Source organism: Esox lucius, chromosome 13 (assembly GCF_011004845.1).
Source record: "Esox lucius isolate fEsoLuc1 chromosome 13, fEsoLuc1.pri, whole genome shotgun sequence".
Taxonomy (NCBI): Eukaryota; Metazoa; Chordata; class Actinopteri; order Esociformes; family Esocidae; genus Esox; species Esox lucius.
Window position 1 is genome coordinate 10,086,519 of NC_047581.1, and position 25,933 is coordinate 10,112,451.

The 25,933-nt window shown below is 41.4% G+C and overlaps 4 protein-coding genes across 12 annotated transcripts in view; 3 read left to right on the plus strand and 1 right to left on the minus strand.

The window, feature by feature from the left end:
- abca2 (ATP-binding cassette, sub-family A (ABC1), member 2) overlaps window positions 1-11,032 on the plus strand; it is a 79,169-nt gene extending 68,137 nt beyond the window's left edge. For 6 of the 7 annotated variants that reach the window (XM_010892431.5, XM_010892434.5, XM_010892432.5 and 3 more), the window contains 17 exons: window positions 28-139; window positions 496-556; window positions 757-931; window positions 1,404-1,519; window positions 1,935-2,082; window positions 2,398-2,521; window positions 2,604-2,736; window positions 2,870-2,990; window positions 3,510-3,688; window positions 4,326-4,467; window positions 4,596-4,730; window positions 4,953-5,056; window positions 5,263-5,355; window positions 6,732-6,834; window positions 6,998-7,135; window positions 7,397-7,606; window positions 8,444-11,032. In XM_010892431.5, the coding sequence (XP_010890733.2) occupies window positions 28-139; window positions 496-556; window positions 757-931; window positions 1,404-1,519; window positions 1,935-2,082; window positions 2,398-2,521; window positions 2,604-2,736; window positions 2,870-2,990; window positions 3,510-3,688; window positions 4,326-4,467; window positions 4,596-4,730; window positions 4,953-5,056; window positions 5,263-5,355; window positions 6,732-6,834; window positions 6,998-7,135; window positions 7,397-7,606; window positions 8,444-8,479 (2,130 nt within the window). In that variant the 3' untranslated portion in view covers window positions 8,480-11,032. The remainder of the gene's footprint in view (window positions 1-27; window positions 140-495; window positions 557-756; window positions 932-1,403; window positions 1,520-1,934; window positions 2,083-2,397; window positions 2,522-2,603; window positions 2,737-2,869; window positions 2,991-3,509; window positions 3,689-4,325; window positions 4,468-4,595; window positions 4,731-4,952; window positions 5,057-5,262; window positions 5,356-6,731; window positions 6,835-6,997; window positions 7,136-7,396; window positions 7,607-8,443) is intronic. The other variant, XR_002197655.3, reaches the window with a different exon arrangement.
- A 131-nt stretch (window positions 11,033-11,163) lies between these two features.
- paxx (PAXX non-homologous end joining factor) lies at window positions 11,164-15,006 on the minus strand. The gene is made up of 7 exons (XM_010892437.4): window positions 14,835-15,006; window positions 12,942-13,002; window positions 12,805-12,854; window positions 12,508-12,692; window positions 12,323-12,373; window positions 12,073-12,166; window positions 11,164-11,701 (listed from the first exon to the last, which is right to left on the minus strand). The coding sequence occupies exons 1-7, from the start codon at window positions 14,966-14,968 to the stop codon at window positions 11,653-11,655; spliced, it is 624 nt and encodes a 207-aa protein (XP_010890739.3). The 5' UTR covers window positions 14,969-15,006; the 3' UTR covers window positions 11,164-11,652.
- dph7 (diphthamide biosynthesis 7) lies at window positions 14,919-20,029 on the plus strand. Of its 3 annotated transcripts, none has more exons than XM_010892438.5 (10): window positions 14,919-15,142; window positions 15,534-15,718; window positions 15,862-15,989; window positions 16,134-16,221; window positions 16,486-16,580; window positions 16,848-17,005; window positions 17,299-17,371; window positions 17,547-17,612; window positions 17,844-18,016; window positions 18,266-20,029. In XM_010892438.5, the coding sequence occupies exons 2-10, from the start codon at window positions 15,578-15,580 to the stop codon at window positions 18,709-18,711; spliced, it is 1,368 nt and encodes a 455-aa protein (XP_010890740.2). In that variant the 5' UTR covers window positions 14,919-15,142; window positions 15,534-15,577; the 3' UTR covers window positions 18,712-20,029. The 3 variants fall into 3 exon arrangements, with proteins under 3 accessions (XP_010890740.2, XP_010890741.2, XP_010890742.2); XM_010892439.4 differs by having other exon boundaries at window positions 14,975-15,104; XM_010892440.4 differs by having other exon boundaries at window positions 15,135-15,226.
- Window positions 20,030-22,360: 2,331 nt separating this feature from the next.
- The window catches only part of ipo11 (importin 11), a 168,155-nt gene continuing 164,582 nt past the window's right edge, over window positions 22,361-25,933 (plus strand). The window contains exon 1 of the mRNA XM_010892441.3: window positions 22,361-22,466. The gene's annotated coding sequence lies outside the window, so the exon portion shown is untranslated. The remainder of the gene's footprint in view (window positions 22,467-25,933) is intronic.

Consider the following 25,933-nt stretch of genomic DNA (forward strand, 5'->3'; position numbering starts at 1 on the left):
ATAGATTAAACTTTCCCATCCTAACAGGTGCTGTACAATAATAAAGGGTACCACAGCATGCCAACCTATCTCAACGTCCTCAACAATGCCATCCTGCGCGCCAACCTGCCTTCAGGCAAGGGCAACCCAGCTGCATACGGTAGGAGACAATCTCCGTGGAGACGGCACATAATCAACATCCTGGATCCAGTTCACCTAGTTCCCTTTTTGCCTTTCCCTAGTTGACAATGTGAAAGTGTATTTTCAAAGATTCTTGTAGGATCTAGGGGCTCTTATATGGCAGTGGTTCTCAATCTCACAGTTCGTAGACTTGAACTAGCTCACCTGAATTGAGAATTTAAGGACTTGATAGTTAGTTGACGAGTTGATTCAGGTGTGTTATCTCTGGAACACTTCTAATACCAGCTGTGGGTCCTCAGAACAGGTTAGAGAACCACTGTTCTACAGGGATTCACTGCAGACCATCTAACAGTGTGTGTGTTTGGTTTTCTGCAGGAATCACTCTGACCAACCACCCCATGAACCGGACCAGTGCCAGCCTCTCTCTGGACTATTTGTAAGAGTCTGTTTAGTTGCTGTAGGAATGACATAGCTCACTGACATGTCTGAAAAGGGCCCTTCACTGTCTGAAACCCTCTCCTCTATATTCATAGCATTTAACCACGTCCCTATTGGGCCCTTGTCAAGCATAGGGTACTACTTAGGGGATAGCTAGCCATTTGGAATGCAGACCCAGGTCTCTATTTGTCGTTCCAGGCTCCAAGGAACTGATGTGGTGATAGCCATCTTCATCATTGTGGCCATGTCCTTTGTACCAGCCAGCTTTGTAGTCTTCCTGGTAGCAGAGAAGTCCACCAAGGCCAAGCATCTGCAGTTTGTCTCCGGGTGTGACCCTGTCATCTACTGGCTGGCCAACTACATATGGGACATGGTGAGAGGGGGTTATGTGTGTGTTTCTGACTTAAATATATAACTGGGGGAAAACACCCAAATTGTGGTTAAATAATAAAAGTTGATTAATGGGGACATTTGTCTTTTTTGACTTATGGGCAATTCAGGTTATGAATAGATGAAGGGATTGCTGGTTAGGTATAAGATTATGGTTAGGCATTTAGGCTGGGTTAGGTTTAGGCATAAATGCTAAATTTTTTAGGTTAAGGTCAGGGATGAGGTTAGGTTTAGGGTTTCACGGGCAATCAACTTTGGTATCCCCATTTAGACAGCTAAGTATACTTGTGTGTGTGTCTGTTTGTGTGTTTTTGGGTGTGTGTGTGTGCATGCGCCTCTTCAGCCTGTGTGTCTGGTTTGGTTAGCGCCCTGTTCATCCACTGACTATGAATATTTGAGAGATGTTCCCGCCAGCCTGTCTAACTGAAAGGCTCCTGTCTCTCTCCGCCTCCTAGCTGAACTACCTGGTGCCGGCCACATGCTGTGTCCTCATCCTGTTTGTGTTTGACCTTCCGGCGTACACGTCCCCGACCAACTTCCCCGCTGTCCTCTCGCTCTTCCTCCTCTACGGGTGAATGAACTGCACTTAAGACACATCCGCACCTCGACCTCTTATCTAACAAGCACTTTCACTCTCGCATTGCCTGTTAAAGTTAGTCAGCGGGGGGAGAACCGACAAATGGACTCCCCGGACGCACAAACCCCCCCCCCCCCCCCCCCGCCCCCTGTGGTGCCGTCTCAGAATTTCTTTTGTTTGCATACTATTTAATGAGGGGTATGGGGGGGAAATAGCTTTGGACCAAGGTGACCCGGACGGGGGAGAGTGGTTGTGCCCTTGATGACTTAAGAACAGTAATACATTATGCACACCTGAAACTGGACTGAATGTTTAATGAATGTGGACTACTGTCATTTGCTCTTCCTTCTCCCTGTCTTACCTCTCTCTTTTCTCTCTTTTACTGTCTCTCTCTCTCTCCTTCCCTCAGGTGGTCTATCACTCCTATAATGTACCCGGCGTCATTCTGGTTCGAGGTGCCAAGCACAGCCTACGTCTTCCTCATCGTCATCAACCTCTTCATCGGCATCACTGCCACAGTGGCCACTTTCCTGCTGCAGCTCTTTGAGCATGACAAGGTGTGTGTGTGTGTGTTTGTGGTGTTGGTGTGTCAGTAGTGTGTGTGTGTGTGTATCTCACACAACTGATACTTTGTGTACCGGCAGTTAAACCTAGGATCATAGAATTCCTGTAACTATCCCAATATTCTGGTTAGAAGTTGCCCTGAATTATTTGGGAATAAGCAGGAAATCCAGAATCTACCAACCAGGAAAATCAAGGAATTTAGAGTTACCAGCTTTTCTTGACCCTGCAAGTATTTTTGTAGAATCGTGAAGATTTGGTTGAGAATATAGTACATTTCCTAACAACTGTTCTTTGGATTTTCCATGCAGGATCTGAAACTGGTGAACAGCTACCTAAAGTCCTGTTTCCTCATCTTCCCAAACTACAACCTGGGTCATGGCCTTATGGAAATGGCCTACAATGAATACATCAATGAGTACTATGCTAAAATAGGTCTGATTTCATTTCCAATTCTTAACATTTGAATCTGTACTTTCCAGGGGAGATTTTCCCAATGACATTTTTTTACTTTCAGGTCAGTTTGACAAGATCAAGTCTCCTTTTGAGTGGGACATTGTGACACGGGGCCTGGTCGCAATGACAATCGAAGGCTTTGTAGGATTCTTCATCACCATCCTGTGCCAGTACAACTTCCTCAGGAAACCCTCGTGAGTGTTTTTCTGTTTGCCTGAGTGTATGCAAGAGATATTTAATATGCGAGCATAGCACATTTGTTTTAGCGAGACATGCTTCAAAGCGACAGGTGAACTAGTACATGGTGTGTGTGTGTGTCTACAACAGGAGAGTACCAGTGAGCAGCCAGCCCATCGATGATGATGACATGGATGTGGCCTGTGAGAGACGGAGAGTGCTCCGAGGTGACGCTGACAACGACATGCTGAAGATTGACAACCTCACCAAGGTCAGACCGCGTCAAACAGGGTCAGGCAGTCAAACAGACACACAAACAAACAAAGAACCCGTTGTGCTTGTTTGACAATAACCCCAGGACTTCTATAAATCTGGGTGAAGTAGGTTAAATCACTACGGCATTATGGGAAACTGGGTGTCATGACACGAGGGGTGATATTTTGGTTGTGTAGAAGAGCATATATCTGTTCTGAGTACTGCCAGACTCATCTGACAGCATGCCTTCATTGTAAGCCTTCAACTGTGGGTGGGGTATTTGAAACATTTATTGTTCCTGCTTTGTAGGGAGGGGCTTTCATTTGTGTTGTCTTATACATTTTCTTCATCTTTTTTATTTGTTTTTATTTGAGTATTTCACTGAACATTGATGTTCGGTTAAAATGGACTACATTCTTGTTAAAAACCAAAATCTAATTTTCCTAAATAATCTGCATTACAAGGAGGCAATTTAAACTTGAGATTCATGTAAACTCACCATGATTAATCATGTCTTGATAATTTGTTCCACTAGGTGTACAAGTCCAGGAAGATGGGGCCTATTTTAGCTGTGGACCGCCTGTGTTTGGGAGTGCGTCCTGGGGAGTGTTTCGGGCTCCTGGGTGTGAACGGAGCAGGGAAGACCACCACCTTTAAGATGCTGACTGGAGACGAGAGCACCACAGGAGGAGAGGCCTTCATAGGGGGGAACAGGTACTGGTCAACCGGGCCTGGGCAGATCCCAAACTCCACCCTGTTCACTTTGTATTGGACTACTTTTAATGGGTCCTGGTCAGTAGTAGTGCAGCATTTACATATTGTTGATAACATTGTGCCAGTTTGGAGTGACACCAGATGGGTCCTAATGCAAATCATAACACTTTTTACAAGTCTTAGTAAAAGTGTCAGATACTGGTACTGTACCTGAAATGTGTGTGATGAAATGTATGCAGATGTGGTTCAATGGGCTTTAGTTGTTTTAGCTTTATTACATCATAGACTGTGTTAAAGTGTCTCATAGCACTAATCTAATATCAGTTTTCTCTCATCACTACAATGATTTGGGACTATATGGACAGGTAAGAACTGAGCCTTGAAAAGTGCTCCTACTTTGAGGTGATTTCTAAATACAGGCCCAGATACTAAATTATATTACAGGAGTCAATTATTTCAGTTAACATCTTCAGTTACCGGTCAGATGCTTGAACTACCAAGCTACCTGCAAATATTGGTTTAGCAGAGGTGGGTGTTGATCCATCAACCTGGAGGTGTGCTCCGGCTGCACGTCTCTGTTGTTGCACGACTGATCCAGCAGTTAGTGAAGCTCTCTCTGTCTCTGTTGTCTGGTCAGTATCCTGAGGGAGCTGTTGAGAGTGCAACAGAGCATCGGCTATTGCCCCCAGTTTGACGCCCTGTTCGAAGACCTGACAGCCAGGGAGCACCTGGAGCTGTACACACGCCTCCGAGGCATACCCTGGAAGGACGAGGACCGGGTACGGCTCCGACACGCACACACGCACACACACACAATCTTCCTCCAAAGGTTACATTACTGTAGGATTTTGCTGATTCACTGTTCTTGTTCAAGTTTCTTCATTTCTTTCCCCCTTTTTTCTCCCAGGTGGTCTCCTGGGCCCTGGATAAACTTGAGCTGACCAAGTATGCCGACAAGCCGGCCGGCACCTACAGCGGGGGGAACAAACGCAAGCTGTCCACCGCCATCGCGCTCATCGGATACCCCTCTCTCATTTTTCTGGTTAGGACCTCACTCAGCCTGACACTGAGCCAAATGTCCCCCTTTTCCTTACATAGTGGCCTACTTTTGACCAGAGCCCATACAGCTTTAGTTGAAGCTAGTGCAAAACAGAGATATACTAGGACATTCAGTGCTTCTTTTGTTTACAGTTTTTGTCTTAGTTTGCCCTTGAATACCTAATCCCCTGGGTGTGACGATGTCCCCTGCTATGTGTTCGTCCAGGACGAACCAACCACTGGGATGGACCCAAAGGCCCGGAGATTCCTCTGGAACCTCATCATTGACATCATCAAGACAGGACGCTCCGTGGTGCTGACCTCACACAGGTGAGACGGTCATTTTAATCAATGCACTGTGTACTGTATGATGCATTTACTATTGTATGTATTTGTCTGATCTTTGATCTGACCTGTGCTGTGGCCAACTCAACTGCTGTCATAGTCAGGCTAAACATTGAGTTGGGATGGGAGCACAGACAGACAGGATCTCAGGTTAGTGTAATCTACGTGTGTGTGTTTGTGTGTGTCTGCAGTATGGAGGAATGTGAGGCTCTGTGCACCAGGCTGGGCATCATGGTCAACGGCAGGTTCAAATGCCTGGGCAGCATCCAGCACCTCAAGAACAGGTGAGTAGAAATGAACACCTCCTGACTCACCTCGTTGCTCGACCAACTCGAATCTAGAAACAAACAGCACGACAGCAGATCGGCAGTCAACATTTCATTGCCGCTTATTTTTTGGTTTACTCTGCCCTTGAACTTGTTGCTTGACTAAACGCTACACATCCTTTGAAGAATTCTGTTGAACTGGAAATGATCCCTTTCTGATTTAAAATAAGCACAGATTGATACATTTGGGGTCAGATTTATACATTTGAGGTCGGATTAATAAAAGTGAATTCAGAAATTCTAATTCCATCAACAAATGTTGTAAAAGTAAAGAAATAGTATTTAAATCACACCAAATCGATTGCCTTCAGTTCAAGTATTCATCCAAATACCTGTTCGGATAGGTGATTATTTCTAAGGAAACAATTAGGGATGCACCGATACCACTTTTTCAGGTCAAGCACAAGTACAAGTACGTACATTTGGGTACCTGTCTCTGAGTACCGATTCAAGTAATTAAAGCTGCAGTAGGTTTTGTCAGTAAAAAAATAAAAATTGTGGACCGGGTTCTGGTGTTTCCACGATTCTCTCGTCTTTTCACTTGATGAAAAAATCAGCTATTTTCACCTATATAGTTATTATATCAATGTCATTCACGAATAAAAGAAAAACAAAATGTTGTGCAATGAAATGAAACGATGGTTATTTTTATGTGAATGTGACAGACACTGACAGTTCAACACAAACGTGCGCATACTAAGACACAGCCAGTTACTATTCCATGACCTCACTAGCTAATTTTATAGTCTGAACGTGCAGGGTTTTGCTTCTCTGCTCTGATGCTCGTGCGATAGTAAACTGTGCACGATTCAATTAATATTTTCATACTCTGTTCTTTCATTTTTTTCTGTCTGCGGGTTGTCTGGATGTTTTATTTCGCTTCTCCAGTGTTGGAGTTAGCTTTATTTGTGGTTCTGCGCTGCTAGCATTAGCATACTCATTGAACTCTGCGCTTTGTTGTGTCTAACAATGTCTGATCAAATTACTTGTGTTAAATTATTGTTTTTCTTTTCCTCCTCTTTGACAATTTAGCAGAGCAGAGGTTGCACTCTACTTTTGTAATTGCTGACATCTGCGTCTTCCCGCTCTACCAATCTGAGTTCTATAGTCTGTACTTACGCGTCCAGAGGCGACACAACCATCGAGTTTCACTTAATGTTTCCATGACATGGTATATGCGCATGGTATCGGCATACTTCTATGAGTACGAGTAAAAGTACATGAGCCCAGTATCGGTGCATCCCTTGAAACAAGAAAGAAAATCTAAATAGCTAAATGATGGAACCGGGTAGATGCCTACTCTATCACCCTGGTCCTATCCTTTTCCTTCCCAGGTTTGGTGATGGCTACATGATCACAGTACGAACTAAGACCAGCTGCAACGTGAAGGAGGTGGTGAGATTCTTCAACAGGAACTTCCCTGAGGCTGTACTAAAGGTACACATTGCAGTTATTTATCAATCGGCTGACACTCTTATCCAGAGTGACTCACTTTCGGTGCATTAAGCAGAGTTCATTTGAGAAATGTGCAATTACCTGCAACAGAACAAGATTGCTTAGGAAAGTTAAGACAAGTGGTTTGAATTGAATCCACCCCTAGGAGCGCCACCACACTAAGGTCCAGTTCCAGCTCAAGTCTGAAAGGATCTCCTTGGCCCAGGTGTTCAGTAAGATGGAGCAGGTGGTGGAGGTGTTGGGAATAGAGGACTACTCTGTCAGCCAGACCACACTGGACAACGTAAGTTAGTGGTAAAATGTCAACAATGTGATTAAGCAAAATAGTGATTTATTTGTATTGCTGCAGGCCAATACATTGGTCATTGCTCCCTTTTCTTCATATCATTTGACTTGAGGAAGGCCTTGTTTTCCCTCTGACTTGATGAAAGCCTTGTCCCACGTCCATGACTTGACAAAGGCCTTGTTCTCTCTTTCAACTGAGGAAGGCCTTGTTCTCCTCCTCTCCGTGTCTGTGCCTTAGCTTCTGTGGGTTCTCTCGCAGGTGTTTGTGAACTTCGCCAAAAAGCAGAGTGACAACCTGGAGCAGCAGGAGAGCTCCCCCCCCGGTGGAGGCCAGTCGCCACTGCAGCGCCTGCTGACCCTTCTCCGGCCCCGGCCAGCTAATACTGAGCTCAGCGCCCTGGTCAGTGAAGAGCCGGAAGAACTGGAGAGTGATGATGATGAGGGTCTTATTAGCTTTGAGGAGGAGCGGGTAAGAGAGAACTCAAGGCAATGTGAGAGGAGACGAGTCATGTCTCGGAAGGACATAACATACAGCTCCGGAACAAATTAAGAGACCACTGCACCTTTTTCTTTCCTTTACAAAAAAGTCAAAAAGAAAGGTTTTGAGTGAGGAACAGAAGGGTTAGAATTAAGAGACCACTGCAAATTGAATGCTTCTGTTCCTCACTCAAAACTCTCCTTTTCAACTTTTTTTAAAAGGAAAGAAAAAGGTGCAGTGGTCTCTTAATTTTTTCTGGAGCTGTATATCACATGAGATGATGTAGTATACCATTTGATGATGTAGTATACCATTTGATGACATAGTACACCAAGCCTGAGACCCATGTCAGGTTGCGAGTACTACTTTCTGAACCATTGGCCAACATTATTAATGCTTTGTACGTCCCACATTTGTTCGCATTGTTGCTATTGTTATCAATATTATACCGACGGCGCAGCCATATTGACGGTTAAACGGGGCTATTGATTTAAACGGGCTAAATGCTAAAAGTCGGTCAAAAATAAGTGATGATGCTAATGTTGGCTAGTTCAAATTTGGTGAATTCCTCACACTAACATTATAGTGCTTCTTAAGTCAATATTGTGACAAGAAAAATCTGGCAAAAGACAAATTCTTTTTACATGCTGAAGATGCTATTGTTTTTTCAAGCCTCAGTAATGCACTTTAAACCAAATCTTCATCAGCGCTAATTGAAGATGATTGAGGACAATGCTCAGTTGGACCTCAAATGAATCTTCAAAACAGTATTGTATCTTTAACTGTACTAAAATCTTTACTGATCAGCTCTTGTTGTGTCCATGGCAGGTGCAGCTCTCCTTCAACACAGATACACTCTGTTAAACTGTGGAAATGCCCAGAGGGGGCATGGCTAGACACAAAGTAGGAGGAGATGTATATAGGGTGTGTCTATCTGACAAAGCAGGAGAAAGTGTACACGTGTAGTAGCCAGACCTCGTTCTGACGTGACAGGAAGAGAATGTACCTGTTCATTTGGGAAGATGGGAAGAATACCGTATTTATCTACCCATGGGAAAGGAAGAGATGATATTTTTAGTCTTAAGCACTTCAGTGTCAGCAACTGAGTCGTTGGACTAAGAGAAGGAAATTTACTGGGACAGGGAAGGAGCGAAGAGTGAAGTCGCCTCTCAAAGCTGTCACAGTCAGCCAAAAAAGGCTGAGCGGGTAAAAAGACTCTGTCATCAACATGGGAAACATAGTGCTATGGTGAGACTGCACATATTTTAATGGAGGTTTGTCGTTATAGGAATGTCTATATGGAATTATTTTTGAGAATGTATTGATAGATGAACTGAAGACTGAACACAAAAGGCTTGATTTGATATTAATGTTGTTTTTGCTAGTAAGTTGACCTAATTCATTGCCAGTGATGTCAGAAAAATAGCATATCACCCCATAAGACATGGCCGGCTCAGTGAGTTGAATGATGGATTTTGTGATTCATCACTGGTCAAATGTGTTCCATCTCTGCCAAAGTGAAACATTGCATTCTTTAAATGACACCCTATCCCCTGTAAAGTGCACTACTTTTGACCAGGACCTCGGGGTAGTGCATCGTGTACTCAAGAGAATTGGGTGCTACGGACCCTTGTCTAAAGCAGTGCACTGTATGTCCTGTAACCATCCCCAGTGTTTCAGTTGACCCTGATAACCCACCCCCCTTTAAATATCATGTACCCGCCTCGGAAACACAGTGGAACTATAGGGGTGTTATACATAAAGACATATCTATATTTTCTGTGGAAAGAAGGATTTATTTTGGATATTTAAGATATATTGAGAGGGTGGATCTCTGATTGATTTAGCAAATAACTGATAGTTTATAGCTAAGTGCACTTTGGAAAGTGCCAAGATTTAACATGATTTCTGAATCGTTGGCCCTTTATTTGAAATGGCTTTGTGACTGAGATAAAGAGGAAAACTTTACTAGATTTCCTGTGTGAAAAGAATGTCATGGAATTTTCTATATGTTGATGAAGCTGATGGTGCCTCCCAACTCTCAAGCCTTTTTAACACTGTTGTATTTTTTCTCTCGTTATGATAAATAGAGCACTTTCTACTGTATGCTTTATTTTGTGCTTCTACAAATCATAATGATTTGGATTCTTTCAAGAAGATCCCATGTCAGACATTGTAATAACTTGCTTTAAAAAGAAGGTAATCAACACGATCATTAACGCAACCCAAAATGGTAAGAAGAACTGAACCTAATTGTCACTCTACAAGGAGACCTACAGGATAAGTACACACCACTGTATTAACATCACTGTGAGACAAAGTTGAACTGTAAGATCAGTGTTTTGTTTGAACTTGAAGATCTACAAGACGCATCAGTCAGGTTACTTGTCTTCTGGAAGTTGCCGCTCTTTGGAATTTGGAAGACCACCCACACCAGGTCAGCAATAAAGAGAAATGTTTGTCATTTCTTGTATATTTTTGTTGGCATGTGGTTCAAACTGGATGTTTTCATGGGCTGTTTGTGTTTTCAGGATTCTGCTGGGATCTCTGTTTCTGTGATTTCTTAAGGTGGGACCTACCTGTGCTTATTTTATTTTCATCTTGACGGTGGTGGGATTGTTATCCTTTTAATATTAAACATGAAAACCTGACTGTTGTAATTGGTTTTCCCTCACAATGTAAAGTAGGACAAATGTTTTACTGAAGTCTTGGACTATGTTATTATTTTTAATGTGTTTCAAAGCGCCTGTTTTGAGATGTTTTAAGTAATTCTACCTGTATATATTGGAGATAGAAAGCTGTAAGCAAATATGTAATGAGCTTGAGATTAACTTTTGGCCTTTAACTCAAACTAAATAATGACTGTGATGTTCTACTTCTGTCCAGAGTTCTGTGATTCTTCAAGGGAACAGCAATGTGATTTTAGATTTTGGATCATTTTATCATTATTTTATGGAACTAAACCTTGCTACCTAACACAGCCTGTGAAGGCCTTTTGAAGTTTTCCCTGAGCAAGGCTTGATAAGAAGTTACAGTACAGGTCACCAGGGGACAAAAGAATATTAAACTGACATTTTTATTTTATTTTTTCGACACCAGCAAACATGAAAGTAATGTGCAATTCTACATTGGTGCAAATATACTATAAAAAAATCTTTAAATCAATCAAATTATTACTCAAGCTTTGCTCTAAAGAGGAAATGCATTGTAATTGATCTAGGCAGTGTATGTTTGCATATGAATATAAATATATATTTTATGAAAATGTGTCTGACGTTCGGTTGTAAAACATCTGTTTATATCTCACGTCACATTAGGACTTATTCCAGATTCTACAGTTGTTTATGTATTCTGTGCTTCATGTTGGGTACATTTGATTTTTAAACAAAAAAAGACCAATAAATCAGGTATCAGTTGGTTTGTTTCTCTTTTAATGATACATTACTTTATTCTAGCTTAAACATTAGGACTAATATTTGGACCAAATTTACTGTAAATGCCCTTTGAAAGCTTGCAGTCATTTTGCTTACAATAAAGATATGATAATAGAAGGTCATCTATTTTATTTCATGTGTCCTAAGCAGATGACTAACATATTACAAGTGTTATTATTCATAAGCATTCTGCCATTAAAACAAATTGACGTTACATATTGATAAAGGAAAATTGCTTTTAAAAAATGTGTATTAGATTTAAATATTAAAAACATTTAAAAAGTCATGTTTCAAGTTTTCTGACAGTTACTGAGGTAATGATCAAGGTTATGTATCAAATGTCACCATAGTCCCTATATAGTGCACTATTTTGACCACAATACATATGGCTCTGGTCAGAGGTAATGCACTAAATAGGGAATGAGTCCCAATTGGAAAACAGTCCCATGAGTCCTTAAAAGGTTGCTTTTTACTGTAAACGTGATGAAGTAATCTATGTAGAATGTGAGGTTTAGTGTACTGTAGATTAAAAGAACATTCATGCACTTAGTTGTCTGATGGAGAAATGTGACAGCGGGGACGGCAATTTCTCTTTGAAAATCATCAATGATCATCATCCTCATCAAACGCCACCCCAGTCGCTTGACGCTTTCTGAAAAAGGCCAAGAAAACCACAGTGAACTTGACATGTAGCTAGATATGAAGGGCTGGTTTATGATCAATATACTAAGGCTATGGCATGGTATATTGCCCATACAACCAAAACCCCAGAGGTGCACTACTGCGCAATAACATAGTTAAAACAACATTCTCTTAAGTTACTTCTGGAACAGAAATAAAAAAGAAAATCTAAATCAAAAGTAACTTATGGGAATAATGCAATAAAAAGTAATTTTTCATACCTGTAGTTTACAGTTTGAAAACCTACAGCTTTCAGTAAATGTTAACCAATCGGTTTATAAATATACAATACATTTCCCTTAAGGACAGCCACGGGCATGACATCAGTCAGAAGTACAGTACCTCCTAGTTCCTGGATTGATGATTGAATCTCCTGGGAGACGCTTCTTGACTGCAAGATTTTGGCCACTCTGCTGCTGTTTTCTTGGCTCAAACTCTGAAAGAGCAGCAGGACCATTTACAATACCTATATACTATTGTTCTAAATAGACCTCAACAGTACATCTGTGAGGCTGAGCAGTGGTCTCCTGTAATTTACCAAAACACAACAGATCTATGTATAAGAAGCGGAGGAGGACTTGTTATTCTGCACCTGTATTCTGGTTATGAGGACTCTTCCCGGGACTGAATGAAGGAGGATTTGCTAGAGAGAAATACAGTGACAAAAGAGAGAACTTCAAGACGCTGTACGATAAAGAGTACATCCTGTAATACCAGAATGTTAAACATTTGGCTAGACCTGTGAGGAGAACTTGTATGCTTTGTCCCAAACCTTACCAGTATTGTCTGAAAGGGTCTGACTGTCTGCCATTCTAAAAAGCAGCTCTCTCAGCTCCACCTTAGCCTCTGTGTCTCCCAGTCTGGACAGAATCACATTTAGGTCTCCTGGACTGACCCCAACATGAAGCACTGCATTGGTTTCCTGCACCAATACGGATATGCCCCCACTGCCACACGCGGACCTGGTAATACATACAAGGCCAAAATATGAAGAGTCCGTCAGTAATGCAAAGTGTAAACGAGTGTGTAAAGATAAAGGAGTTTATCAGCTCTATTTAGAAATGTGATACAGACCTGATTTTCCAGATCAATTCCTCTGTTGACCTTAAAGCAAACTTCTGTCTCTGAAAATATTAGTGCTTGTTATTTTGTTGTTTTCCTCAGAAAAAAATTATAATAATAATTAAGAGTGAATTTTACATGATACGTACAAACTGTTTCAATGTTTCTTCAGTGAAGTCTGTGCCCCACACATCAGAAGCGTTTGTCAAGCTGGAACAAAAAGCCGGTAAATGTGATCTGCCTTTTACTACAACTTCACAATAACATGCGTCTCTTTATTTTTGTGTGAATATTTTGGATCTTCAAATACAATTTGCTAGTGCATCATCAGTTTTTCCACTTAGATCAGACACTGACAGTCACCCAATTGGCCCACATTAGTTATAATAGTTGACAACATGAACTAACATAGTCTCTTCTTTTTTTGTTTCTGTAGTATTGTGGAGCAGGAGCCAGCAAGGTAGAGTAAACCAGGTGGCTTGGACTCTTAATGCTTCTGGAATGAGACTGTACCAGCTGTGTTACACAATTCCTTTATTATTACATTTGGCTTGGGTAACGCCTTTATAATAGCAATAATGACCCTCATGGGTTTGTAGTATATGGGCACAGTTCAGGGCTTTTGGGTTGAACATAGAAAAGCCATTATAGCCTCTAATGTGATCTGTTTTATTAAATACCAGATTTTCACTACAGCTCATTTTAAATTAAGATTAGAAACATGACTTATAACACTGTTGAAATGTTACCCATTTTGTGCCATTTTTGTAAATTATTTAATCCTGATGGTGTTCCCGAAAGGTTAGGGTCGTCAGTGTGCACTTCCTAGGAATTGTCATCACATAAACCTACTCAAAATGGCAAAGAGTGCGTGTCAGCCTTTTCCAGTTACTATCTAAATAAGGAATGGGAAAAATGTTTGGCTCGAGTGCCACATAGGGATTTTCAAATTCAACAGATGGCTGCACATTTATTTGGGGTGGGATTTGTTTGACAAAATTGAGATTTGTGGACCAGAAAACAGCACTTATTAGTACATTTCTAGGTCAATAATTATTTCAACATATTTTAAATACCTTTTTCTACTTACAATACCCTCATTTAAGAGGCCTGGCATATTTTTAAGCCCTCCAAAAATCTTTCATTTGTACTTCAACTCAAGTGGGCAAGCCCCCGGGCCATAGATTGTCCACACCTGGTCTAAATTGTATTCCACATTTAATCTCACTATTATGATTTTGGTTCTTTAAAGATGCAGAGACTTTTGCAGATTAACTAGATTTTTAAACCTTCCATTTGGGCTAGCATTTTTAAAGACGCAGAGACTTAACTATGAATTAATAAACTATTAATCCTTCCATTTGGGATGGATGTGTAATATGCAGTTTTTATATTTTGATAATATAGAATCACAATCATACCTCAGTTAGTCAGGACCTTTCAAGTTTGAAAGTGAGTGGTTTTGATGACATGGGGCACATATTGGAACATAAATGACAGTACACAATTTTTAGGGACACGATTTGACTCCACAGCACCATTTCTACAACCAGTGGCCATAAATGCATCTTTAACTTTATGCTATGTCAGATGTACTGTAACCGTTTCACTGTGGAGTCTAGATTTGTTTTCTGGAATTCAGCACGTTCAACATTTTAAAATCAAATTATGAAAAAAATATTAAAGTGTTAACTGTAACTTAAAAAAAATTATCTTCCAAATAAATTAGAAGAACTATAAAGATATAAACAACGCGCAATCAGAGTTATATCTACAGGTGAAGCGTGACTGCGTGGCATCACGCTTCACCAAATAACTGCCTGTTTAGGACTAAATTGGCTGCATGATTCTATAATGATTCAACGGGATTAATGACATCCGTACTCAATTTGAGTAAAACTTTACATACGTAATACAATTTGGCTCGCTAGCTCACGATGCTAAAAACAAATTTGCTGGGTCTGTTTAGCGTTCACCATGTTTGAAACCCAGTTAGCCATACGGAAGTGGCTAACTAGAACTGTAGCTGTATCAATGCTTACCCGAAATTGAATATCCCCGATTTTTTATGTGTGTAGCATATTAATTTAGACTTGTCCTTTTTATCTACCACAGTGCAGTACAGCATCTGTGTTAACGGTAGATTTTCATCCATATCTCGTATTGTTGCAGGCATGAAATGATGACCAGCGTGAGGTGTTGCCAGTGCAGTGCTAACATTATGCAACGTTTCGATGCTGAATATACCCAGCAGTAAGTGACGTAGCAACGTCAATCAGGAAGTGTTTTCCAGACTTGAAGCTGCTTCACGTGTATGTTTCTTCCAACTTTTGCTCTTCTTTGAAATAACGTATGTTCATCTATAAAGATAAATAGCTTATTGTGATGGTTGTGCTTTCGTATTCATTTTAAGTACTGCAATTTGAACTTAGTGGTAAGCTACATATGTCTTTCTAGACGCCTGTTGCTAGCTAGGCACTAATGTAAAGTAAATGGGTAAATTATACCCAGGATTTGCTTTGCTAGTGACTGTGCGCCAGTTCAGTCTGACGGATCTAAACTAGAGCAATATCATAGCTAGCTTGTTGCATGTATAGTATCGCAACCAGCAGTTTACAGTGTGGAACATTGCATGGATTGAGCATAGCATTGATTAAATGCAATGTTAACATTTTCATATTATTGACGGTGACTATGTTTTCTCCTGGTACACTAACTGCTGACACTGTCCATATTTCCAGATTTCACCGGTGCCGTGTCAAAGTAATATGCAGAACGACTTGCGATGGCTTGGAAGTCAAAGACCCGCAGTCTACAGGTGTTCGACACAGAGTTGAGTGCCGACACAGTGGAGTGGTGCCCGATCCCGCAGTGCTACAACATTCTGGCATGTGGAACATATCAACTACAGAAGGGGCCAGATGCGGTAAGACTTTAGATATTAAAGTTTGACCCACAAAATCACATTCAAGATACGGTATACACAATGTTAACCAGGTACATAGCATTTATACTGCCTGAGACTAGTATTAAGGGGGTTAGAGAGTTCTGTCAATGTGCAATTATCAGGGATCAGAGGAGGCGGCCTCCCGGATTGGTCGACTGTACCTGTTCCAGTTTCGTCAACAAGGACCAATGTTTCCACCCCTCAATGAGCTGCAACGGATTGACACACCTGCTATATTAGATCTAAAATGGTAATGTTGCACCAACTGCTGCACACTTATTTTCTTCCAGTTCGAGCTGGTTAACTGCAGGCATTGTCCTGTACTTAAACCCTCTTTCCATGGAGAACCACCAGCAACCCTTGATTCTGCCCTTGTCAACATGTCTGTTTCCAGGTGCCATGTGCCGGTGTCAGACAGGCCTCTGCTTGGTATGGCCACAGCCTCTGGAGAGATTCAACTTCACAGACTCACAGACAGTCAGGTGAGATACAGAAACACATGCTGTCCAGGATCCAATATCTGTTATCTAACTGCGTTTGGGCTAGGGTTGCAAAGTTCTGATACGTTCGTTCTGATACGTTTGTCCAGAGCCCAGTTTTCCAGATACATGGTTATTGGACTATTACAGGAGTCAGGGCGGAATATGCAAAATATCTAGTATTCGGTTCAGGATTTCTGAAAACCCGGGGGAACTTTACAACCCTAGGTTTGGGGCCTCTCACTTATGGGAATTTGTCTCCAGTAGGACTGTTCCTGTGTTCTGAAGACTGTGAACAGTTTGGAACTAGGACCGGATAGGTTGGCCCTGTCACTGGACTGGTCTACTGGCCGTGCTGATAGGTGAGGACCATGGCTTTCTTTGGGATACAACTAATTAAAGCTGAATGGTAGATGTAGTAGCTAAACACACACCCACGCACACAGCTTGGATAACTACTGAACCTAAGAGGGCTTGATTTTGTGGAATAATACACACTACTTTTGTATCAGTTAGCGTCATTACCACAGAAAAAGCACAGCATGATATCGTTGTCCATGAGGCAGAGCCTTTGATGTGATTGTTTGCGGCAGTCCGTGGTTTTGTAGCATGTCCTCTCCCCTCTGCAGCAGCGACGTGCGTGTTGTGTCCAGTGACTCAGCAGGCTGTGTCAGTGTCTTGTCCCTGGGGGAAGGCAGTCTGACGGCTGTGTCCCAGTGGAGGGCCCATGACTTTGAAGCCTGGATATCAGCATTCTCCTACTGGGATACTCAGCTTGTCTACTCTGGTAAGAACAATGTCTCCCCAAACATGTCTTTTACACACTGTTCAGTGTTCTCCGCTAACCAGACTTTTCTGTTCTGCCTGCGTTTTCTCCTCCCTGTGTGATAATGATGGTTATCATGCAATAAGTGCAGACCGCTGATCCACATGTTAGTCTTGACTTGCGTTTTCTTCTGTTTTTTTGTATTGTGTATTTCTTTTCAATCATCCATAACGAGTTCAGTGACATCCTGTTTACTGGTCAGTTAAACTTTTGTGCCTGTCTTTGCCGTCATCTGGATGGAATCCACTTGGCAGGCGGGGATGACTGCAAGCTAAAGGGCTGGGATCTTAGGATGGGTCCATCTTCCCCCACTTTTACCAGCAAGAGGTGAGCGAGAAATAATAATAAGCGGGATTCAAATTGCCTTTCCAAAAACGCAAGGACACTGTACAGCAATGAAAACAATCAGCCCGGTTAACACAATTCTCATTGCCAAGTCAGTTGGTGCGCCACAGTCGTTTCTCCAATGACCACATTAACTTGGCTTTCCCCTCTGTTGAAGGCACTCGATGGGCGTATGCAGTATACACAGTAGCCCTCACCGGGAGCGCATTCTTGCCACAGGCAGGTAAGTGAGGATTGATTTCAATTAGCACATAAAGATGGATCATAAGGCCCCATGTAAAAATGTGCAACCTACTCGATGTTACAAACACAAAACACCTGTATTTATTTTCTTATCATGGTGATACATTTCTCATTGGGATTCACATTTGTGCCGGTCTCTGGTAGGCTCTGGTGAAAAGTAGTGTGTTATTTGGGACGCAGTGTATTGTGTGAACCCTCTTATGTCCTGTAGCTATGACGAGCAGGTGCTCCTCTGGGATGAAAGGAACATGCGTCAGCCTCTTAGTGAGAGTGCTCTGGGGGGCGGAGTTTGGAGACTGAAGTGGCATCCCACCAATGAGCACTTGCTGTTGGCCGCCTGCATGCACAATGACTTCCACATCCTTCATTGCCAGCAAGCTCTGGGTGAGTGACTGACCGGGACATATTATAGGTCACACGAAAACTCTCCTTTTTACCTAAACAAACCATGTTTGATTGAGGCAATGGGTAAATATTCACAAGGAACAAAATCTCACTCGCTGAGGTGGGTTCAAGCCTCTCCATAATTTGTCCAAAAAGACATGCCGTTTTCCATTGCAAACTTTTTTTCTGCCTTGTGTTCTAATGAACATAATTCAGTTAATGCTGTAATTTTGTCACCTGTTCCTCTAGAGGGCAGCGGCAGTGCGTGCTCTGTCCTGGGCTCCTACATTCTCCACAACTCCCTGGCCTATGGGGCCGACTGGTCCCGGTTTCCCCTGGATGAGACCACTCCCCCTCCAGAGACCTCAGAGCCGACCCGGGGCCCTGCGCAGGGCCATACAGGGGGACACCTGAGGATCCAGTATGAATCTCCCACTGCCAGCTTCGACACCTCCTTGGAGGATGACGCGGGACATTACATTCCTGAGAGTTCATCCCCACCACCTTCCAGCCCTGCATCTGACCCCCCCTGTCCCAACCCCATGGAGGACAGTCCTTCCATGTCCTGCCTAATGGCCAGCTGCTCCTTCTACGACCACATGCTACACGTTTGGCGCTGGGACTGGACCCGGCCAGAGGAAGGCTGCGTTGGGAAGGCCCGGGAGGGGGAAGAGAGAGGAGCGATAGGCGAGTGAGACAGGTCAAACATGGAGCGGAACACTGTAATAGTCGAACGCAGCTGGTGTTTGGAGGCCAGTGTTTGTTTATTGGTCAATCCCATTACATCAGGAGGCTGAGACAAAGGAATGTGTGCTACTGTATCTCACTGAAGAGGTGCTCACCCATAAGGATTGTTTGAGTTAAGTACCAACACAGGACTTCACATATTTGAATGTTTGCACTCAAGCAACAAAAACCTACACAACCAGCACCATTTATATCATAATAATATTTCCTGTTTTTTTTCCAATTTCAATTGTTGTAAAATACTGATGTTTTTAGGCATTACGGTTTGGGCCAGTAATGCCCACAGTAGGAAAAGGCAGATGGTAGTTCTACATCCTTTCTTAGTAGGGCAACACTGAATGACTTGTAGATATTATTTAGAGCTGGTTTTGGCTGTGCTGATCAATATCATTCCACCCTTAATTAATAATGTATCTAATTACACATTTTTGGTCAGTACATTTTGCATTTTAATATATGCTTTCCTGATAAGTGGGTCATGGATTTATTACAATACATTACATTTCTTTGAAATATTTACCAGGAAAAGCTATTATTTAATCCACTTATCATTGTACTTTAATGTATATAATTTTTAAGCAATACATCTGCTGTGTTTGGATCCCATGGTTTCTCTGGTCTGGTAAATGTCTGATTTTCTTGATGGACATCTAAGCCTAGCTAAACATACAGTTCCAACTCATCTGGTTTTTAATCACTGTTTTTAAAAATCCCTATTAAGAGATTATTAAAGCAGCTGAAACAAGAAATTGCCTTCCCTGTTTTCATCAAAAGCTAAGGGATGGAGCTGGGGATTTGTAGTCACTCTTGAATTTGTAGACCGATTTGTGGCTACAAGAACTGATTATCCATGATATACAAGTATTAGTTTTAACCATGGTGTGAGATTTGATTGTATATTTACAGTGCAGTCCATAAGTACAAAGCTCAAAAAAATTAAGGGAACACTTAAATCACACATCGGGTCTCGATGAATGAAATATATTAAAGATCAAAATCTTTACTGTACATTGTGTAATTGGTTGAGAACAAAATGACATGTAAGTGGAAACCAAGATCACCAACAGAGTGAGGGCTAGATTCAAACTCACAACAAAAATCTAACTAAACAATTGAAATCACAGGCTGTTCCAACTTGTGTGAATTTCATCATGGCAACTCATTGTGACACACTACTGTATGAACATCTGGGCATACTCCTGATGAGATGGCGGATGGTGTCTTGAGGGATCTCCACCCAGACCTGGATCAGGGCATCAGTGAGCTCCTGGACAGTGTGTGGCGCTACTTGGCTGCACCACTATTGGGCCAGTTGGTCTGAAATCTACTGGCCTGGACTGTTTTTACTGGCCCGAACTGAACTATTTTACAGATATAGTATGTAAATATATCATCAGAATATTGATTTATACCACAGATTTGCATGTGTTATGAGACCTGACACAAGCAATTGATGTATACATATGACACAACGCTTTACTTTTTACTAAATGTTAATCAAAATATTAGCTACTATGAATATCATCTTTTCATGAAGATGCTTATTTGATGTGACATGAAAGCATGAAAAAAATGTGAGTTAATATATAGTGAGGAGAACAAGTATTTGATACACTGCCGATTTTGCAGGTTTTCCCACTTACAAAGCATGTATTAGTCTATAATTTTTATCATAGGTACTCTTCAACTGTGAGTGACGGAATTTAAAACAAAAAAAACAGAAAATCACATTGTATAAAATTTGCATTTTATTGCATGGACAACACATTTGTTGGTGCAGCTGCAAGGTTGTCAACAGTGTCCGCAACTAACTTTTTGGCTCAACTGCCAAGGGGACTGGTAGATGAAAAAAATCCACTGACCAAGCATATTTTCTACCGGACAAAATAATAAATTGCGATGTTGTGTCAAGAATACATTAATTTCAGTACATTTCATTGAGATAATGAGGTATTATAATGAATACACGTTTTTTTTATATTAGAAAGGATCTCTGCATTAACTTACGCTCTAAACATTTGTCAATGTGCTCCACCTTTTAAAATGATTTACCTTATATAGTATTATTTAAATTGTAATTTGTTTAATTACATTTTTACCCCAGGTAGTCGTTCCTTTGAAAACTTACACAATATACACACATCGCATACGAAACCCGGAGGTCTTATTGTTGCTTCCGAATCTCAAATTTTACCTGCATGACGCCAATCCATTGTAGTTATCGAGTTGTGACAGTTAGTCAGTTAGCTTCTTACCTTGGGTTGTCGCTCAGTGGCCGCCTTATCAATGTGACAGCCACTAACGGATCAGTTCAACATATACGTGCACATGCACAGACAGCCAGTTTTCTCTGACTTCACGCTAAGCTTGATACTCCAAACGTTGCTCTGATGTTCGTGCGATAGTAAACTAAATTATCTAAGATCGCATGTCATAAAAATATTGTTACTTACAACTTAGTAACGCTGCTCTGATTACAATAACAGGGAAACATCGGTTACAAACATTTACCCGCTAGTGTGGCGGATAGCTTTGAGATTTACAAACATAAAATCTACCGGCGCTTGGTGGGTGTTTTTCGGACCCTGCGGTTGTCGTCAGCCGGTTTGGTCGCAATACACGCGATATGTTGCAGGTTTTCGGTCGTTGTTCGTTCCCTTAAAAAAACACTTATCGGCTTTGATCCGCAACGCCGCACGTGGCCCTTACCATTATCGTTTTCTACCAATGAAACCTGTCCTTTCCGCGAAAACAAAAAACAAGATCGCATTTCTTCTTGTTTTGTTCTTCTTCTTCTTGTAATTCTTTGGCGGATCGCAACCATACGAAAGGTGCATATACTGCCACCTACTGTACCGGAGTGTGAGGCCGGCCACGGCCTACCTACATCATACCCTCCTGCTCAGCCCCTTTCTCCTGAGAAAATGAGCCCTTCCCACCCCCCAGCAACCCCACTAAATCCCACTTCCTACACCCCCGCCCCTAACCTTCTCATACAACCTATCCCTCTCAACATCAACTGGTGTACTCAGCTCTACAGGTGCCCTAAGGAACTGCTAAAACTGTGATGAGATTAGGAAATCCCAGGTGATGATGACTAACAATTTGCATCACCCATAGCGTTCCCATACCTGATTTCAGTAATCAGCTAGTAGCACTGTCAAAGATCAATCTTGTGCTGCAACAGAATAGCGCAGACCTTATTATGGCGACCTGCAAGGCCCATTGAAAATATTTTCGTCCGAACAGTTCCTTGCGGTTTTGTTCTGTTTACTTCTTTTGATGAAACGATGAAACTAAACATTTGGGTCTTGGGATATGAATATACCCCACTTTGGAAAAAAATGATCTAGCATGGTGGTTTATGTATTCTAGCAGTTTGTTTTGCATTTGTAAAAAAAAAAAAAAGAAATAACACATTTTGACATACGTGTAATTTTGAAAGAGGAAAATCTTTCACAGTAAATATGTTCCTCAGTCTTATGGAATAAATTATTATGGACTTCTGCACAAAGCTCCAAAGTTCCAGCAACGATGGAGCCAGCTCAGCAGAGATCACGGCCGGCAAAATAATGTTACGTCATCAAAATGCGTCTTGATTGATGTGTATCGCGCCTTTCTGAGCGACAGCGTGTGCGTTTGTAGAACAGCTGACCCAAGCTTAGTCAAGTTTCAGTTTTTCTAACACGGTATCTTGTATTGGGTAAGTCTGAATGTGTCATTACTTTATGCGAAAGGGTGTCATTCTCCGATGAAAGCATTCACAGATCGATTTAACATTATTTGCATATCCGATTTAGACAGTGCTGTCTGATCACGCTAAAGCAACGGTTAGCTAGTTGACAGGCACGTTTCTGTCCAGCAGGCTGCAGCAGATGTGATTGTGACATGTTGTCTGTTGACAACTTAACTAGTTAGTAAACTAAGTGTAACTAACGGCCTTACTTACAGATTTAGTTCAAAAGAAGCCTTTACCGAAATAACTTCTGCGTACGGCACATTTATTTGTAGATTAGCTAACAATGTAGCCAACGCTAGCAGGGTATCACGTCTAGCCTAGGTAGCCAACTTCAATACTTAACGTTTGAAGATAGTTATGAATGTGACAGTTTAACAGAAACATAACATTGTCTTTACGTTTTTGTTATGCAGATAACCTAATTTTGAGCCCACCTCCAAATAACCTGAAGCCGTTCAGTTTTTATTAGAATCCCGTACAGATTGCCTAGGCTAGTGCTAGGCTTGTTGTGGTCGTATATGACAAATCATTGTTTTTCATTTTCAAAGACAACGAGCTACGTGGGTTGGTTATATCCATTTTCTGTTGACGGTAGCTACTTCATGTCGTAACGTTCTGCTATTGTAACCAACAGGAATCACAATGGTACTCCTCGCTAATATTGCCAGCTAAGTTATTTAAAATAGGAAACGTTTCCATTTCTGACACCATATTTACAAAGGCTTGGCCTACACCACCCACAAAGCGAAAGACCATTCTTAAATCTATAATATATTTGTCTCCAGAACACATTTATGTAATCACATTCCTGCAGTTAAAACCATAGTATCCCCAACTAATTTACCAGAAGCAGATGTATGAGTATGGATAGGGAAATGGTTGATAGAAAGTATATTGAACACAGGTGCTTCCACTCAGCTATGGTGCCTGAAATAATCATGTAGTTAATATCTTGTCCCGTCACGCTATGAGTCATGTATATAAATGCTCTACATGACTTTACTTTATCCATTCATTGCTTCAAACTCTGAATCAGTTAGTACTGTCTGTTGGGCACTTCGCTGATAGGGATGCTGTGTTTGTGTTGCAGTGCATCAACGCTTTAATGGTTGCCTACAGCTTTTCAGCAAATAAATGGTTTTAGCACTAATTTCTTGTCTTATTTGTGGTTTTCTGCTCCTGTTGCATGAGCACTTAGACTCAGGCCAACCTGAGCATACAAAAGTAACATCTAGGTCTGACCTAGATACTTAGCTTGTGAACTTCTTAGTGCCCTACTTTGGATCTGGGCCACTGGGGTGTATTTTTTGCCATTCCTGTTCATTGATTGGTACCACTTTAACCCTGTGAAACATTTCACTTGTCGAAATTAGCCAATATGGATAAATCCCTCATCTATCAATAAAGATTTGATATACATCTTTAATACTTTTCTTAGAGATTAAATATAAAAAGCGTATGTCACTGTTGCTATTAAAAGTGAACTGTTGGGAGAAGATAATAACATTGATGGACCTAAGGACACAAGACTGACCTGTACTGTGGAGTAACTGGTGTCTCCGAGTGTTCACACATACGTGGCAAAAATCATTTCAATGCAGATATGAAAATAGTTGACTGGTGGCTAGTATTCATATAACCCAATGGGCAATTACAAGGCAATTCAATGAAGCAGGTGGTCATGAGTGGATTCATGTGTTTTGTGGTGACTTCATAGTACACAGTAAATATTCTGTTCAGAACAACCTAGTTTATGATACCATGCCATCTTGTCACTATACCTCAAACCTAGTCATCTTAAATGTTCACTCTGTAAGTTGGATTTGTGGTTTGATATGGAAATGTAAAGTGATCACTCTCAGGTGTTTGGCTTGCTTGTATGACATCAAGTATCTATTCATTATAATTCTCAATGTCTTACCTTTGAAAAGACATGCAGTTCTGTAAATTCCCAGCAATCCCCTCACTTAGATTAGAGAACACTTGGAAAAGATATCCTGTTAGCAAGAAGGATGGGGAAAGCTACAGGCATTCAGAAGGTCTGTCAGTGATGACTGCATTGAAGCACAGAGCCATGGTTCTGACTTGTACTGCATGTTAATGTACAGAATATTATATATATTATCTTGTATAACATGTTACAGCCTATATTTTGGTGTGTAGTCTTTTTTTGTTTGGTGTTAAGTAGTGGTACATCATGTACCTTACATAGAATCATCTTGAGGCTTCTTTCTGTATAGCGATTTTCCACCACTGTTACGGTAACCGTAACATCCCTTATGGTTGTGAATATGATAGATAATGTGTTCGCCAGGTCTCTTAGATTCAGAAGCTTGTGAATTTGCAGCATTTTGTTCTTATTAAGATGTGGGCCTCTTCTTTAAGCTTTTAAAGAAGTTATTTTAGTTAGATTACATTTTTACAGAACCTTTGAAAAGAAGCATCTATGCTGGACCATTTCCCATACATGGCAGTATTTTTGTTAGACCGAAAAGAATGAATACTGTGTTTATAAACAATCTTCATCCATTGTTTGGGCAGTCCTGTCTCATTTGCATATAATTCTCACAATATTTATGAAAAAATACACAAAATGTGTGCATTCAAATGCAAAGAGTCATTTTATTATGAATCAAGTCCATAAAAATGAATTCCAAACATAAAAAAAAGAGAGCATTTCATTTGTGTGTACAATCCCATGGAGTATTACAGACACACTCAAATTGCACATTTAATTCCTACTGTCTTTTGAGACCGTAAAGTTGGCATCATCCGTGTTATGAATGTCTGACTGGTCGATGTATCTGGACCAGCCCTTGCCTTCTAATCAGATCATTCATCGCTATAACTCCACAGCAGTCGCGTCCTGGAGGTGCGCATCTGTCCAAGCTGCCCTGCCTTTTGTCACGCTGCGCGCACAGCCAGGAGGTTTATGCTGGCACTCGCTGGAGGAGAATGTTTACCGGCTAGGAACCGCCGCTAAGCTTGAAAGCGAGCGATACGCCACAAGGTGTCGCTGGAATGTGATGGAACACGGCAGCTCCTTCCGCCATCTATCCCGAGTGGCCATCAGCCAAGTTAGCGCCGCCCTCCGTTAGACCCCAAGGCTCTGTCGGTAGGCAGTGAGGAGGATACCAACACCTGTCCACCATGATGCAGTTGTACCACAAAGCAGTAACTGAGGCCCCCTCTGTCAACCAGGGACCCCCAGGCGTTATTCAGTTCTAGCATGCATTGTTTTCATGTTGTGTCTGTGATGGATTGGAAACAGTGATAGGAATGCTTTTGAAATTCACCCCGGTTTGGAGTTGTACCATGCTTTTGTAAGACTTGCCAAAAAGGGCTGATCTTCTGTTTATTTGCGTAGAAACTATTTTTGTCCATCCCAAAAAAACTAATCTGTTTTCTAGATTAGTCTACCCAAAATACTG